Raw genomic sequence first — 15,814 nt, 5'->3', positions numbered from 1 at the left:
CAACAACAGCCGACTGCAGAAGTGATATCATGTGATGGTTAACTTTCCGTGTGTTTTTTCTTCTCTGAGCATGCCTAGTCTTGCTCATCTGCTGTTTGTCGGCCGAATTCTGTACTGACTGGCGAACAATCGGCCATTCTGGTGTTGGCCAACAAAAATTTTAAAGCATGCACACCAGATTCTGTTCGGCCGAAAAGTCGCAGTCGGTTGTCGGAAGCATCATACTAACAAGCCGACAATCGGCCGATCGGTCGGTGGCCGAATATTTACGGCCGACAATCGCTACGTGTGTACGGGCCTTATGTTTCAAATCTGTTCATAAATGTACTAGTACTGTCAATACGTTACAAATGCACAAATACCTTATTAGAACAATATCTTGTCATAAGTACCTTGTACATTATAGACTTGGATTGTCTGCTATTCTTGTATATTTTGTATGGATGTCTGTAATTATCAACAATAAAAATACCCAAGTTAAGATTTGCTCATAAAGTCAGTATGCTATATCTCTGGATCTACTGATCTTTCAACACACTGTTTTCACTTCTGCTTATTCTGTTTGTGTCAGGTTTAGTTAAGGATTGTTGGAACTTTGCATTATTATTGTTGTTGGCGTTAACAAATTTGGCTTTCAATAAATGAGCAGACATACCACCATGCCAGACTTTGACTAAGAATCATTATATTGCTTAGATTTATGTACTGGAGTTGCTAATATGTTTTGGAGATGTGAACATTTTAACAACCCACCACTTGTCCTTTTATTTTAACTATATGACAATGTGTTTTGCAGTCCTAAGATGAACATAGAGCAATTTATTTTGGTTACTCTAGAAAAGATATGTTGGGAGAGAATGTATGCACAAAATCTGAGGGCTGACTTTTTTTCCCACAATGTTGTCCACGCAGACAGCATATGTATGTACTGTATGTGCAGCAGACAACGGCTGTCAAAACTAATATCTACTGGCCAGGTCTAATTATAATAAATACAATAACTGTCCAATACTTTGGGCACAATCTGATACTGTTAGTTATAAGGCATCATGTGTTATCTAGTAAATAAACTGGGATGATACCACCTACTTGGTACTACTATTAGGAGTTCACAGCCTCAGCATATGCATCATGATGTTAATAACAAAATACCGTATACACTTGAGTATAAGTCGACCCGAATATAAGCCGAGGCCCCTAATTTTACCACAAAAAAAGTGGGAAAACTTATTGACTCGAGTATAAGCCTAGGGTGGGAAATGCAGCAGCTACCGGACCAAACTGGACCACCACGAGACACAAAACAGGGGCTGCGGGCATTGTACAGGTGATGGTACAGGCAAGGCACAGGTGATGGTATAGGCATTGCACAGGTGATGGTATGGGCATGGCACAGGTCATGGTAAGGGCATGGCACAGGTCATGGCACAGGTCATGGTACAGGCATGGCACAGATGATGGTATAGGCATGGCACAGGTGATAGTATAGGCATGGCACAGGTCATGATACAGGCATGGCACAGGTCATGATACAGGCATGGCACAGGAGATTGTATAGGCATGGTACAGGTGATGGTATAGGCATGGCACGGTATGTACAGGAGTGGCACAGTAGGTATAGGCATGGCACAGTAAGTATAGGCATGGCCCAGTATGTACAGGCATGGCACAGTATGTACAGGCATGGCACAGGAGATGCAGTGCTGCGGGCATGGTACAGGAGAATGTCCTGTACCATGCCCGCAGCACTGCATGAGGAAATGCAAGGGCTGCGGAGGAGTCTCACTTACCTGTCGGTGAGGCGCCTTCGATTTAAAAATCACGCTGCCTGGCGCCAATACGTCACCGCGAATGCGCAGCCGATGCTCGGGAAAGCCTGTACACGTTCGGCTATTCCCGTGCATGCGGCGCATGCGCGGTGACACGTCGGCGCCGGGCGGCGCCATTTTTAAAAAGACAGTGACTCGAGTATAAGCCGAGGGGGGCTTTTTCGGCATGAAAAAACATGCTGAAAAACTCGGCTTATACTCGAGTATATACGGTAAAATCTCTTTTCTAAAAATTTCCTAAAATACATTAACCTGCAGCAGAGAACTCTGTACTTAATTGTATATTTTCTTACCCTGACATACCTGATGATCGGAATGTCCAAGACTCTTCATCATCAAAATGGGTATCTCCAGAAGTGTGATGATCGCCAGGGAAAAAAGCATGAGCCACTGTACCACCCGGTCCATCAAATGGGTAGCCATCGTTGTGATCTGCCCTGGAGAAGTCAATTTGAATATCTGCATTGTTCCCAGCCACTTCATGGAAGTTCAATGGGGTGATGTCACTCCATACTTTCAAGGCATAGTACATAAGAGCCCTCACGGTATCATGACCCAGCGATGATTCTTTAGGGAATGTCCTAACCCTAAGGAATATTAATGCAAGCACTAGGTTAAATTCACTTCATTGGCTGCCTTTTAAATGTACAGTCTTATAACTAGTTATAGTTAGATTAAGATCAGTCAGAGGTGCACAGTTTGCAGGCTGGGATTCCAGAATATGTACAAGAGTTATGACATTTACTATACATTATACTGAGAATGAACAGAACAGAGTGTGGGTGCTTCAACCTAAAGAAAACGAGACCATCAGTTTAATATACTGTAGTGGAAGTATTTAAAGAACTCTCCAAGTTAACATTTTGCCATACTTGAGAAATGTGTACAGCATACCAGTTACACGACTAGCTAAAATCTTGAGGTCACCAAAAAAACTATATTGGTGGCTACCCTGGGCGGCATGTGCAGAAGTAAGGGGCCTAATAATATAACATTGTGGTTTAATGCATAGATTAAATGCTATTAGACTTGACCATTGGTTAAATATGATATGGTCAAACTCCTACCTTATTGGAGTTGCTTCTCTTCCTTATCTCTTTAACTTCTCCCTGATTATTTACATCTTACTTCCCTTTTCCCCAATCTCCCGATTTCATTATCACCCTCCACCCCCAACTGCTTTTTTATTTTTCCTCTCTTCTCCCCGCCATTGACACTTTTATAATATATATATATATAGGTATTATAATCAAACTCTTAGTTTGAGAATTCTGTTCAATTTATTGTATATGAGCTTTATTAATGCTGGCATATGTCTGACGATGTAATAGACATCCCCGTATACTGTAATGCCTTCCATGTAGACCTGCCTATTGCTATTTTGCAGAACTGTACACACACCCTTTTTTTTTTTATATGATGTGCCCTTTTTATATGATAGTGTGTGCCACATCTGTTTTACTTTGTACTGTTTTTTTTATAAAGCTAATAAAAATATGTTAAAAGATTATTATGTTAAAAAAAATGTTTTTTTGTGGTAGTGAGAAACATCAATGTAATGTAAATTCAGTACGCGGAGTATGTAGCAAACAAAGAGTCCTTTAAGTGCTTCAACCATGTCATTCACTGAAAACCAACACGTGTCTTTAGATATACGTGTTAGTTTTCTAAATAGGTCTATCAACATTTTGCATGTTCTGGCATGGGTTACCTGTCTGGACCTTTCGTCATCACTGTTATCCTGGAAATTCTATTAGTATCATGAAGGTTAATTTAAAACCATTATTACATTTTCTTTCACAAACAGCCAATATTTTTTGATTAGCCACAAAAGCTATACATAACAGCAGAAGTACTGTAAAAGCACCCTGTTTCCTTTGTGCATCAATATAGATATGTTATTCAGCTATAAAACAATGGAATACAAGCCCTGTTGTTGTTTTCTTTGATGTAAAAGTTTTTTTTCACTTTGCCCATATTAGGATAATAATAATAAATAGTATGTATTTTGTGTGACATTTTAACTACATTGTAGTACTAAACAGAATCTATTTTGTTCCTCCTTGCACCTTAAAAAAACATTACACCACTCTTGAATTGTAGACTTCCAAGGTGACAGACATGCTCAAATGAGAATTTGTGAAAAGTTATAGGACAGGAGGAGGAATTTAAAGTGAACCTACAGAGATTTATATACTTACATATTAATACAGTAGTAAATAAGCTTTACATAGGTTCTCACTGACCTCTGTAGCTGCAGCCACTGTTAAGCAATTCATCCTCAAAATTCACAGTAGAGGCACTGTAGTTGCTCATGTTATTTACTCAGCTTGCTGTGCTCACCCTGTTTATACCTTCTTCTTCCTTCTAATCTCAAATGTATAAAGAGATGTATGGTTTTTTTTTTTTTTTTTTTTTTATTCATACTTACCTAGGTGGATGCAGCATTGATCAGATGCTGCATCTGTCCCCCGACACATCTACACTGAGAACCGAGCGATTGAAAACCGTCAGTCACTTGGTTTTCACAGCTCCGTTAGCAGAGAGCTGCTGACAGGCAGCAGCATTCTGCTCTGCCCCCTCCTCGCTCACTGGAGTGCTGGGCAGTGAAGGGGGCGGGGGCGGGAGCGGCCGGCTTCAGGTTCTAAGCAGCTTGCTGAGAGGCTGAGCTGGGTGTCAGTCCAGGGATCCCGATTCCATGGTCATGATGACGCGGAGCCTGGATTGACTTCTGTGATGTCAGCAGAGAGCGGATTTCAGCCCGCTGTCTGCTGAAAATGGGTCACAGGAGATGTACAGCCAAAGCTTTGGCTATACTTCTTAACAAATCACAGGTTTTTTGGGAGGGGGCGGCAGAGTGAGGGAAGAACTGAAAGGATACATTACTTTACAGCACTTGTAGCTATAGAGGCCAAGAAGAGCTTGATTTAAAGCGCAGTGACTGCTTAGGAAAACTATGTGAATACCTGAGTCTATTTTAACTGCTTGACCTCCGGAAGATTTACCCCCCTTCATGACCAGGCCATTTTTTGCCATACGGCATTGTGTTACTGACAACTGCGTGGTCGTGCAAGCTAGAACAAGGTCTGCCTTGGTTATTTAAAGATCATGTTTCATTTGTGGAAGCTTTAGTATAGTTTTTATGAATGGAGGAGGGGTGCAGAAAGGGCAGGCATAGTTAGCAGTCTTGACAGGTGCATTTGATGTCTCCCTTAGCCCATATAACCCTCTGCGGCACATGAATATTACCGCTTTGGAGGTGGGGGGGGGGGGGGGGTATCAGAGGATGGAAGAGTTCAACTAAAACCTCGGCCAGCAGCACAAAGGTCATTACTCATTGACTATAATTAATGTGTGCTGATTTTTTTAAAACATTTTTTTGACTAAACTTAGGTTTTAAAAATATAGCATGCAAAAACAACATGGAGTTATGAAAAATGATGCAACGATGTTTATGGGTTGCTGCTCCTACAATACTGCGATTGCTCTTTGAACTGAATTCTTGAATAAAGGCCAGTTAAATCCTATCTAAAAATCCTTCCTCTGACAAGGTATATACACTGTATCACTGCTTAAATAAAATAGGAATAGGTTGACAAATGCCACACAACAAAGTATTTGTAAAATTTCTTCACGTTTCATTGCTTGTAAAAAATCAGCGACTCGTGTACTAGAAAGAGTCATACAGCCCTACCAACGAATCCAAGGACACTGGAAATCACCTTGGAGTTCCACATTCTGTATAAAAGTAACAGGCCTGAGGCCTAGTGCTTTTATGTGAGTAATGAGTCCTTGGTGATTACTAATATTCTTTTTAGATCACATTAGGGGTTGCATTATACTATATATTATAAATATTTAATTTTGCTTATATCAGTTCCATTTATTTACGGGGAGATGCCTAATGGGGATGCATTATTCCACAAATATTAAACATTTATATGAAGGAACAGTTATTTCCATTTATTTATTTCATGCAGGTAAAAAGCATTGGTGCTTATATATGTGAAGTTCTGCTGCACAAAAAAAAAAAAAAAAAGGAAAAGGAAAGTGAACTAGACAACAGATTTGTATTTGGCCCTGCACAGCAGGTAAACTTATCTTTCATCACTATGTATGCACTTTAGGTCGTTCGTTCAAAGAGGCCCCATATAGTGCAGTGGCTTTTTCCCTTTTCAACGAAATATTAAAATGTCCTTTTGTCTACATGTACCAAGCAATGAGACAGAAGTAACAAATAATTGTAAATGTTATTGTTGAAATTGTTTAATTAAAATTCCAATAAAAATGTAAAAGTAAAAAAAAAAATGTCCCTTTGTCAGTGCATTGATGGTGGATGCCACTAGGGGGCACTCATATCAAATAAATGGTTACAGACACTTGTTCTGCGCTCTCTTTTACCATGCATCCAGTAACCGCACACAGCCAAGTACATTTCGTTTTCTAACAGTTTTAACACACCATTAAAAGACTTCAGTAAAATATGTCAGCTGCCTAATAGTAAAGTAAACCTGTTCTGAGAGAAGTAAGGAAACTTATGCTGCTGGCTGAAAATGCTAGCTACCCTGCTGGTTTAATGGTTTCATCACTACTTTCAGACACTTCCCTAGAATAAACAAGCAGATCGGTCATTCTGACAGCACTGACAGCATGCTTGTTTTTGGATAGCAAGATATCATTAAAGCTGACGGCAAGGCAACTAGCATTTGTAAAGGTCCTTTAAAGTGACACTAAACTATTTCCTAATTCTCCGAAAATGATCCATATAAATTTGCTACTTAAAGTGTTACTAAACCCAAAACAGTAAAAGCAGTGTATATATGCAGTAAAGCATGCTTGTTATATACCCATGCTTGTTTATACTCTGCATTGTGTAAAAAGGCTGTTTGATCCTGTCTTCTCTGATCCTCCCTTTCTTCCACTGTCCCCAAATCCATCTCCTGATAGAACAGAGCCTATGGAGTCAGTCTGCACATGCTCAGTTTTGTGTGTATTGCTAGAGAGTTTTCTTTTTTTTCTGCATGTAATCAACACAGGGCCAATCAGCACTGTCCAGACAGGGGGTCAGGGGACCTGCATCCTCATAGTACAATCAGAGGAGAATGAAAACTCCTCCTAAAAGCGTTAACCAGACAGTGATAGAAGTCACAAGACTGATATATACTGCTGTTGAGAAAAGGTATTCAGCAGTTTAGATTTACTAAAATGATAGCATTTCCGTGTTCTGTGTACTGTGGGAGATCAGATATAGCGAATGCAGGGTCCTGGGTGTAGTAACACTTTAATGGCCCTGTGTTTTTCTGCCTCCTTGTAATTTCCTCTGTGAGCTTTTTTTTTCTCCCTAACTTGCATTTGTGTGGAGCAAGCAGTGCACATTGGTTGCAGTCATGTGCATTGCTCTATGCACACTACAAATCCTATAGTCCCTAATCAATCTCGAGTGCAAGCAAGAGAGGGTGGCTATGCTGCTTCATACAGTGGGACCATGAAGAGGGAACGTAGCCACACTCTATTAGGAAGTCGGATCACAGCAAAAAAAAAAATGGGATTTTTGACTGTAAAATCCATTTCTCTGATGTTCATTGACGGACACAGCTCCCGATCTTCTTAACCACTGGGTTATACTGCCCCCTACAGGAGTGGGACACTAGGCAGAAAAAATTCAGGTTACGCCTATGGGCAGTTCCAGAAGGTATACTCCCTCTCTCTGCTATAGGTACTCAGTTTTGTTACAAGCAGTGTGAGAAGAATTACAACTCCACAGAGGGGTAGGTGCTGTGTCCGTCAATGAACATCAGAGAAATGGATTTTAAGGTAAGTCAAAAATCAGATTTTCTCTTTCGTTCCTTGACAGACACAACTGATATTCTTAAGCATTGGGACGTCCCAAAGCAGTGTTAAACATGAGGGGTGGGAACAGCAAAAAAAAAAATTCCCAAGGCTAACTAACTATAGACAACCAGATAAACAGGAGCTTAACCAAAACAACTGGAGCTCACCTGAAAAAAACAATCAAAGAGGACCAGGCCCTCTAAATAGCAGCCTGCAAAACCTTGCGGCCAAAGGAAGCATCCGCAGATGCCAACACATCCAGATTATAGAACTTTGTGACGACCAGGTGGCCCCCTTGCAAACCTTCGTCACTAAAGCCTGATGACGGGAGGCCCAGGAGGCACTGAGCACCCGAGTAGAGTACACCTTGACAGGGAAAGGAGGAACCTGACCCATGATGGAATAGGCCTGAATCACCGTCAGTCTGATCCATCTGGAAATGGTTGCAGAGGAAGCAGACAACCCTTTCCGAGGCCCACCTGTAAGCACAAATAGTCTGATTTCCTAAAAGACTCCGTAGCTGCCAGGTACACCCTAATCACCCAGACCACATCCAAGGCATGCAAAGCAATTTCCTTCGGATGTTTTGGCTTGGGACATTGGGAAGGCAACACAATGTCTTCATTGAAATGAAAATCAGAGACAACCTGAGGAAGGAATGACAGACAGGGGCAAAGAACCACCTTATCACTGTGAACCACCAGTAAGGTGAACGACAGGGTAACACCAATTCCAGCACCCTGTGCACAGAGGTGAAAGCCACCTTCTGGGACAGTGTAAGCAGGGGAATCTCCCGAAGGTTCTCAAATGGAGGCTTCAGGAGGACTGAGAGCACCAAATTGAGGTCCCCAGGGGGCAACAGAGACCACACTGGAGGGGTCAAGTGCCAAAATCCCTGAAGAAAATTACGCACCAAGGAGTATGTGGCCAAGGGCCGTTGAAAGAAGACCGTTAAGGTCGACACCTGACCCTTGATACTCAAGGCCAGTTTCTGCTCAATCCCCCGTTAAAGGAAGGTCAGATCAGCACCTGGCGTTCAACAGCCAAGCCATCAAAGCCAGTGACTGTAAAGCAGGATGGAAGATTGGTCCTTGAGACAGCATATCCTCCCTGGGAGGAAGCTTCCAAGGAACATCGGCGACCAGCTGCACCAGATTGGCGTACCAAGCCTGGTGAGGCCATTCCGGGGCCACTAAGATGACCAGAATCGCTTCTGCCGTGAACCTGCGTAGAAGTCTTTGCAGAAGTTTGAGAGGAGGGAAGGAGTAAATCCGATGATACTGACCCTACGGGGACACCAGCGTATCCATGGCATCTGCCACAGGATCCCATGACCGAGCCACAAACCTCTGCACCTTTCTGTTTAGCCGGGACGCCAACAGATTCACCTTGGGAATGCCCCACCGGAGACACAACTAATAAAACACCTCCCGATGAAGGGACCACTCCCCTTGGTCCAATGTCTGCTGACTAAGGCAATCCGCCCGCCACTTTTGTGAAGACCTGAGGAGCAGAAGTGAGACCAAAGGGTAACGCCACAAACTGATAGTGCTCCTCTCCCACGGCAAAGCGGAGAAAGCGCTGGAGACTGATGCATATTGGAATGTGAAGGTAAGCGTCCTTGAATTCGATGGAGGCAAGAAAAACCCCCCTGATGCAGGGAAGCCACCACCGTACGAACGGACTCCATTCTAAACTTCTGTACCTGCATAAAGCAGTTCAGCGCCTTGAGGTCCAGAATTGGACGCACCTTGCCTTCCTTCCTGGGGACTGTAAACCAGTTTCAGTATAACCCTTGAAAACGTTCGGAAGTCGGAACTGGGACCATTACCCTTTAAAGTAAAAGGTCTTGCACCGCCACAAAAAGAGCCTGTAAGCGGACCGGGGACAGTCGCACGTTGGAAGGAAGAACCTTACCGGAGGGTAAGAACAAAACTCGATCTTGTAGCCGGACCGAATGACCTTGTGGACCCACCTGACCTTTACCAGGGGAGTCCACGGGTCCTGGAAATCGCGAAGATGTCCCCCCACCCCAGATACAGGAGAGTGCGCACCTTCATGCTGAAGGGGCCTTGTCTGCGGGTCTGGAAAAGCCCGCTCTTGACTTGCCAGACCAAGTTCGCTTGGATCCTCCAGAGGAGGCCCCAAAGGGCTCAGATCCCTTGTCAGTCGACCCTGAGGGACGAAAAATCTTATGAGCTGAGAAGGTGGGCCCACGTCTATGATGAGGGTCCTTGCCCTTAGTAGCCTGCCGAAGAATGGTACTCTTCCCCCCTGTGAGACCTTTAATGATGTCATCCAAGGTAACACCCATGTAACATGAATCCATATCTCTGTCATCACAGTTGATTTGAGGTTACACCTACACAACAGTTTATTGTCAACCGCTGTGCTATGTCATTTTATTGAATTCAGATTTTGTATTATCTTTAAGTACATATATGTGAAATAAAATTCATACATTTGAATTGTTTTGGTGATATTGTTGCCCTAAAAAATCCCACAGTAGGGGTTTTTCGCCTATAGACCCTAGATGATGGACCAGGCAACCCAACAGCCCCAGTGTCAGTAAAGAAGGAGGGGGGCGATGGGGAGCGAGATGGTTCACAGGGACCACCAGACCGATGAGGGGGGGTGCCTAACGAGAAGGAGGGGAACTCAGGAGTCTGACCGCCATATGGAAGGGCCCACGTCCACCCCAAAACCCTCCCAGGGAATAGGGGGGACAGTTACTGACCATACCAGGGGCAAGGCTCCAGACAGAACTTCCTCTCCATCAAAATGGGGGGCTGTTGGCCAGGAGACATGACGTTAGGGTCCCTCTTTTGCTGCCAGCCATGGAGATACCCGACAGGTGAGTCACCGACCCCTTCCCCCACCATTCCCCCCACGGTTTTCACCTTCTCCCTCACCCACTTTTCACAGCCAAGCACTCCACCTTGACCCTTCATCCACTTATATTCCTCACATTACCTCACCCCTGTCACACACTACCACTTATCCTCTGTTATCACCTCATGGCTCTGGGCTTCCCCTCTTCCCTCTTCCCCCCCCCCTTATTTTCCTATCTCTTCCCTCCCTTCCCCCCTCTTCCCCCCTCTTTCCCCCTCTCTCCTTCCCTTCCTCCCCACCCCCCCCCTAGCCTTCCTCCCCCTTCCCCTTTCCCTCTTCCCCATTCCTTCCTTTTCCCCTCCCTCTCCCGCCTTTCCCTTCCTTCCCCCCCTCCCGCCTTTCCCTTTCCCCCCCTCTCCCCTTTCCTTTCCCTTCCTTCCCATCCCTCAATTCCTTCCTCCCTTTCTCCTTCTTTCCCTTTCCTTCCCCCCCCCCACTTTCCTCACCCCCACTTGGTCATTTCCCTCTCCTCACATATCTATTACACCACCCCTTCCTACTTATAATATCACATATGCCTTTCAATTATTGGTAGCCTACACGCTACACCTTGAACACTTTGTTAATTATATATACACAATAGGTATGGAAGGACCCCCTTCACACACACACTTGCCTGCCATGGACCCCCCCTCTCTGGCTGCTGTCATATTGGGACCCTTCAGTTCCCGGGTTAGACGAGATGCACCGCTGCCATACAGGAGTGTATTTTTTGCTATTTGAGCTCCGTTGAGTTGTGAGTATACAGTACTCCTTTTAGCTCCCATTTTTTGATTGAACTCTATTCCAATTCCATACCTACTGTAGACTTTAACATATTATTATTTTCCATAGAGATACCTTGAACGTATTGGTCTCTGAGGAAGGGAGATGTTGCTCCCGAAACGTGTCAGACCACAATGTACATTCTAACTGTATCAATTATGGTATTTTTCATCAAGAGGACACACCAAGATGCATATCAAAAAAGTTGTGAATGTATCATTCATGTCATATGCCATTCATATTTGAGCCTTTGAGCTATATCATGTGTTTTTGAGCATATATTGTCATGTTTGTTTATAATGCAATTAAATGTTTTGCTGTTTTTATTCATATACTGTGCATGTCATTAATTCCAGCCACTGAGCACGACCTCATATAAAGTCCCACGGGCCATTTTTCTTGTTTTGATTTATATTTAGGGATGGAGGAGTGCTCTGGAAGAAACCAGACCATTACCCCTTTTGTACTGTCGGCCAGGAGGAACGCTGCGACTCGGGCCGAGACACGGTCATATGCAACCTTGCAAGGCGTTTAACTTGCAGGCCAGCCCCCGTATGGTAGGGCTATGACGCGGCTGACCTAGCACAGAGCTGAGGTCTGCACGCGCTCGCTGGCCAGACTGGGGTGACCACTAGATCTAGATTATCCAGCCCGTAGCCCAGTCCGGCAGTTGATTGTAGATCTCACAGGAAAACATCCAGGAGAAAAACCTCTATCTAAAAAGAAAAAATTGCCAGGACCAGAGATCCCAGCAAGAAACGAGTTCCTTACTCCTGACTAGGCAGAAAAAACTGAGTACCTATTGCAGAGAGAGGGAGTATACCCCCTGGGACTGCCCATAGGCGTAGCCAGACTTTTTTTCTGCCTAGTGTCCTACTCCTGTAGGGGGCAGTATAACCCAATGGTTAAGAAGATCAGGAGATGTGTCCCTCAATGAAAGAAAGAGAAAAAGGATTTTTGAGATTTGGGGGAGGCCGAGAGCAATAAACTTTTTTTAAGAATTATTCTAAGAATGTGCAGTATTTTATTTTTTGTACACTAGAGTTTAGTGTCACTTTAACTGCAGAAATAGATATGTGCACATATTCTGCAGTATACAGAATGATCTTTCTGTAATGACAAAACACTTTTACTGGCTTAAATGCAGTAAATGCTGCAATTAAATGTAAACCAGGTGCACTGTAAGAAGTCTAATTAAATCCCTATTATTTTAGGCTACTGTCTTATTTAATAGGGCTATAATTTTAGCCAATAAAAACTGTCAACTGTCAACTACAAAAGAATGTTTGGACATGCAGTGGTTCACTAATTAGTCTGAGCAAAACATTTTCCCAAGTCAATGTCGGGATTACTATTAAAGTATAAAACTAAATGTACCCTGGGTGCTGCCATGCTAGCAAATTCCCTATATTGTCCAAGCACTGCTGCTATATCTTCTTTGGAGCTGATTGGTTGTGCTCTGAAAAAGTGCCAGAGATGTAAAAAAAAAAAAAGAAAAAACTGCAGATTATTTACTAATTTCTTGATTGGCTGGCTATCTGCTAAGGTTGTGGGCAAACATGCTCAGTAACCAGGCTGGGTTTGTTTAACCACTTAAGCCCCGGAGGATTTGGCTGCTCAAGACCAGGGCCTATTTTGTGATTCGGCACTGCGTTATTTTAACGGACAATTGCGCGGTCGTGCGACGCTGTACTCAAATGAAATTGACGTCCTTTTTTTCCCACAAATAGAGCTTTCTTTTGGTGGTATTTGATCACCTGTGCGATTTTTACTTTTTGCACTATAAACAAAAAAAGCGAAAATTTTGAAAAAATAACAATATTTTTCACATTTTTTTTATATGAAATTCCCCAAAAAAATGTAAAAATCAAAATTTAACATTTTAGGCCAATTTGTTTTCTGCTACATATTTTTGGTAAAAAAATCGCAATAAGCGTATTTTGATTGGTTTGCGCAAAAGTTATTGCGTTTACTAACTACGGGAAAGATTTATGTAATTTTTATAGGTTTTTTTTAAACTAGTAATGGCGGCAATCTGCGATTTTTTTTGCGGGACTGCGACATTGCGGCGGACAGATCGGACCCTTAACTGAAATTTTTGACACTTTTGGGGGTACCAGTGACATTACTACAGTAATCAGTGCTATACATATGCACTGTTACTGTAAAAATGACACTGTCAGGGAAGGGGTTAACTTTAATGGTGATCGGTGGGTTAAATGTATCCCTAGGGGCGTGATTCTAACTGTGGGGGGTGGCTTGTGATGTAACCACAGAGACATACGATCCTACATAGCAGGATCGTATAGTCTCTGCAGTTACATCAGCGAGAATGACAGGCGGCTTTGTTTACATCAGCCGCCTGCCTTTCTCCCTCTCCAGCGGGAGATCGCGAGTGGCCGGCGGACATTGGAGCCGCCGGTCACTCGCCCGGGGATGTCAGGGAACGAGCGGGGGCAGGAGCGCGACTCCGGCGGCGGGTGCTCTCACCCCAGAGGCTCGTGGGTGAGCGACGTACCCGTACATCACTTTGCCCAGGAGGGGCTGACCGCCGCAGTATGTAGTCGTGTGGCGGTCGGCAAGTGGTTAAAGTGGTAGTGAACTCTCTTTTCGATGTTTACCTACAGGAAAGCTTAAAATAAAGCTTACCTGTAGCTTAAATGAATATCTCCCTAATGTGCACCATTCAGGAGAATATCTAGTGAGCAGCAGCCGGTGAAGTCCCCGGCGCTTGCCCTCTGAAGGAACAGCAAATCCATGCCGTTCCTTCAGAGCTCTGTGATGCGCACATGATTCCCACATGCGCAGGAGTGATGTCATTGCGGATCGGCCATAAAAGCGGCCGCAGCCAGCGAACCTGGAAGACTGGGTAAAGATGGAAGCCTCTGTAGCGGTGACAGCATGCCTCTGGAGGGCTTCGTTTCAAGGTAAATCTTCTATAATTTGCTAGTATGCGATGCATACTAGCACATTATGCCTTTACCTTGCAGGGAGAGTTGTTTTTTTTTTAACCGTAAATTTCATCACAGACTGTGGAAAATGTTGTATTTCATTTGGAAATCAAGGTCCCAGAGTCTGGAGGAAGAGGGGAGAAACACAGAGTCCAAGTTGCATGAGGTCCAGTGTGAAGCTTCCATAGTTAGTGATGATTCGAGGAGCCATGTCATCTGCTGGTGTTGGTCTACTGTGTTTTGTATTAAGTCCAAAGTCAGCGCAGCCCTCTACCAGGAAATTCTAGAGCACTTCATGCTTCCCTCTGCTGAGCAGCTTTATGGAGATGGTATCACTGTGCTTGATTGGCCAGAAAACGTGCCTGACCTAAACCCCATAGAGAATCTGTAAAGTATTGTCAAGAGGAAGATGAGAGACACCAGACCTAACAATGTAGATGAGCTGAAAGCCGCTACATGTAACAATGTGTGGCAAACACAACTAATGCGCTCTATTTTTCTATTTAGTCCATGGTTTTGCATTTTAACTTTTTTCTTTTTTTTTTTTTTTAATCATTTGAAAATATTCTCCACAACAGATTTCCTTCAGCAAGACCAAGGGAAAATTTTTAAGCTACCAAAAAGATTTAGCTGCAATTGACAAAATTTATTACGACTCATTATGACTGATCACATCAAGCCACCAATTGTCCTCTGGTGACCTCCCAGGCTCCCTTGTCCCAATATTGGATGATTGACAATCTTTCCCAGAAGCAGATGTGTGCACATTTACTTGCATAGTCATTTCACGATCTCTGACCAGATTATTGCCAAGAATTTTAATCTTCAGGGGAGATACAGGACAGTTCTGTCAGGTCTAAAGATTTTTGTGTCTTCCCTGAAAGGTCAAAATCTTGAAATTAAAAAGAAGAAATTGTCCACTCAAACTGTGTTCCTTTTCTGTACAATTTATTAGCGTGCTCAGCTTTAGCTTTCAGATGTCATATCTGTCACATTGAGTCACCAAAGACAAGTAGATGTGATTGTACTAAGTATTAGTAATAAGGACAGTATGATGCGATGGCAGTCTGACTGGACAGTTTTTTCTTCTTTACAAAAAAATTATCATATATGATTTGCAAGTGCGGGTACCTTCATTAATGTCAATCTCCTTCCTGACAATCCCTCCACCAGCTAGTTAGTACACATTCATGGCCTGAGAGCTGCTGATGGCAATGCTGAGGGCCAAAGCCTGAGATGAAATAAGGAAGAGGGCTGGCTGTGTGAGCCAAAACCATTCTTTTTTAGGTTTTATAGGATTTTTAAAAATCAAAACATTACACCGAAAGAACATTCAAATACTAAGGATACATAGGACCCAGGTCCAAACACATACATAGTTACATAGTTACATAGTTAGTGAGGTTGAAAAAAGACATCAGTCCATCCAGTTCAATCTATGATGTGTGTGTGTGTTTGCTGTTAACCGTACATTGTATACCCCTGTATGTTGTGGTCTTTAAGGTGTCCATCTAATAGTTTTTTGAAACTATCAATGCTCCCTGC

At 43.3% G+C, this 15,814-nt stretch overlaps 1 protein-coding gene across 2 annotated transcripts in view; it reads right to left on the bottom strand.

The window, feature by feature from the left end:
* The window catches only part of MMP17 (matrix metallopeptidase 17), a 250,024-nt gene that overhangs the window by 58,682 nt on the left and 175,528 nt on the right, over positions 1-15,814 (bottom strand). For both annotated transcript variants that reach the window (XM_082244217.1, XM_082244218.1), the window contains exon 4: positions 2,133-2,416. In XM_082244217.1, coding sequence (XP_082100343.1) covers positions 2,133-2,416 — 284 coding nt within the window. The remainder of the gene's footprint in view (positions 1-2,132; positions 2,417-15,814) is intronic.

Source organism: Pelophylax lessonae, assembly GCF_965119305.1.
Source record: "Pelophylax lessonae genome assembly, chromosome: 1".
Classification (NCBI taxonomy): Eukaryota; Metazoa; Chordata; class Amphibia; order Anura; family Ranidae; genus Pelophylax; species Pelophylax lessonae.
The sequence above is the reverse complement of the archived record's forward strand: the minus strand, read 5'-3'. Positions and strand labels throughout refer to the sequence as shown.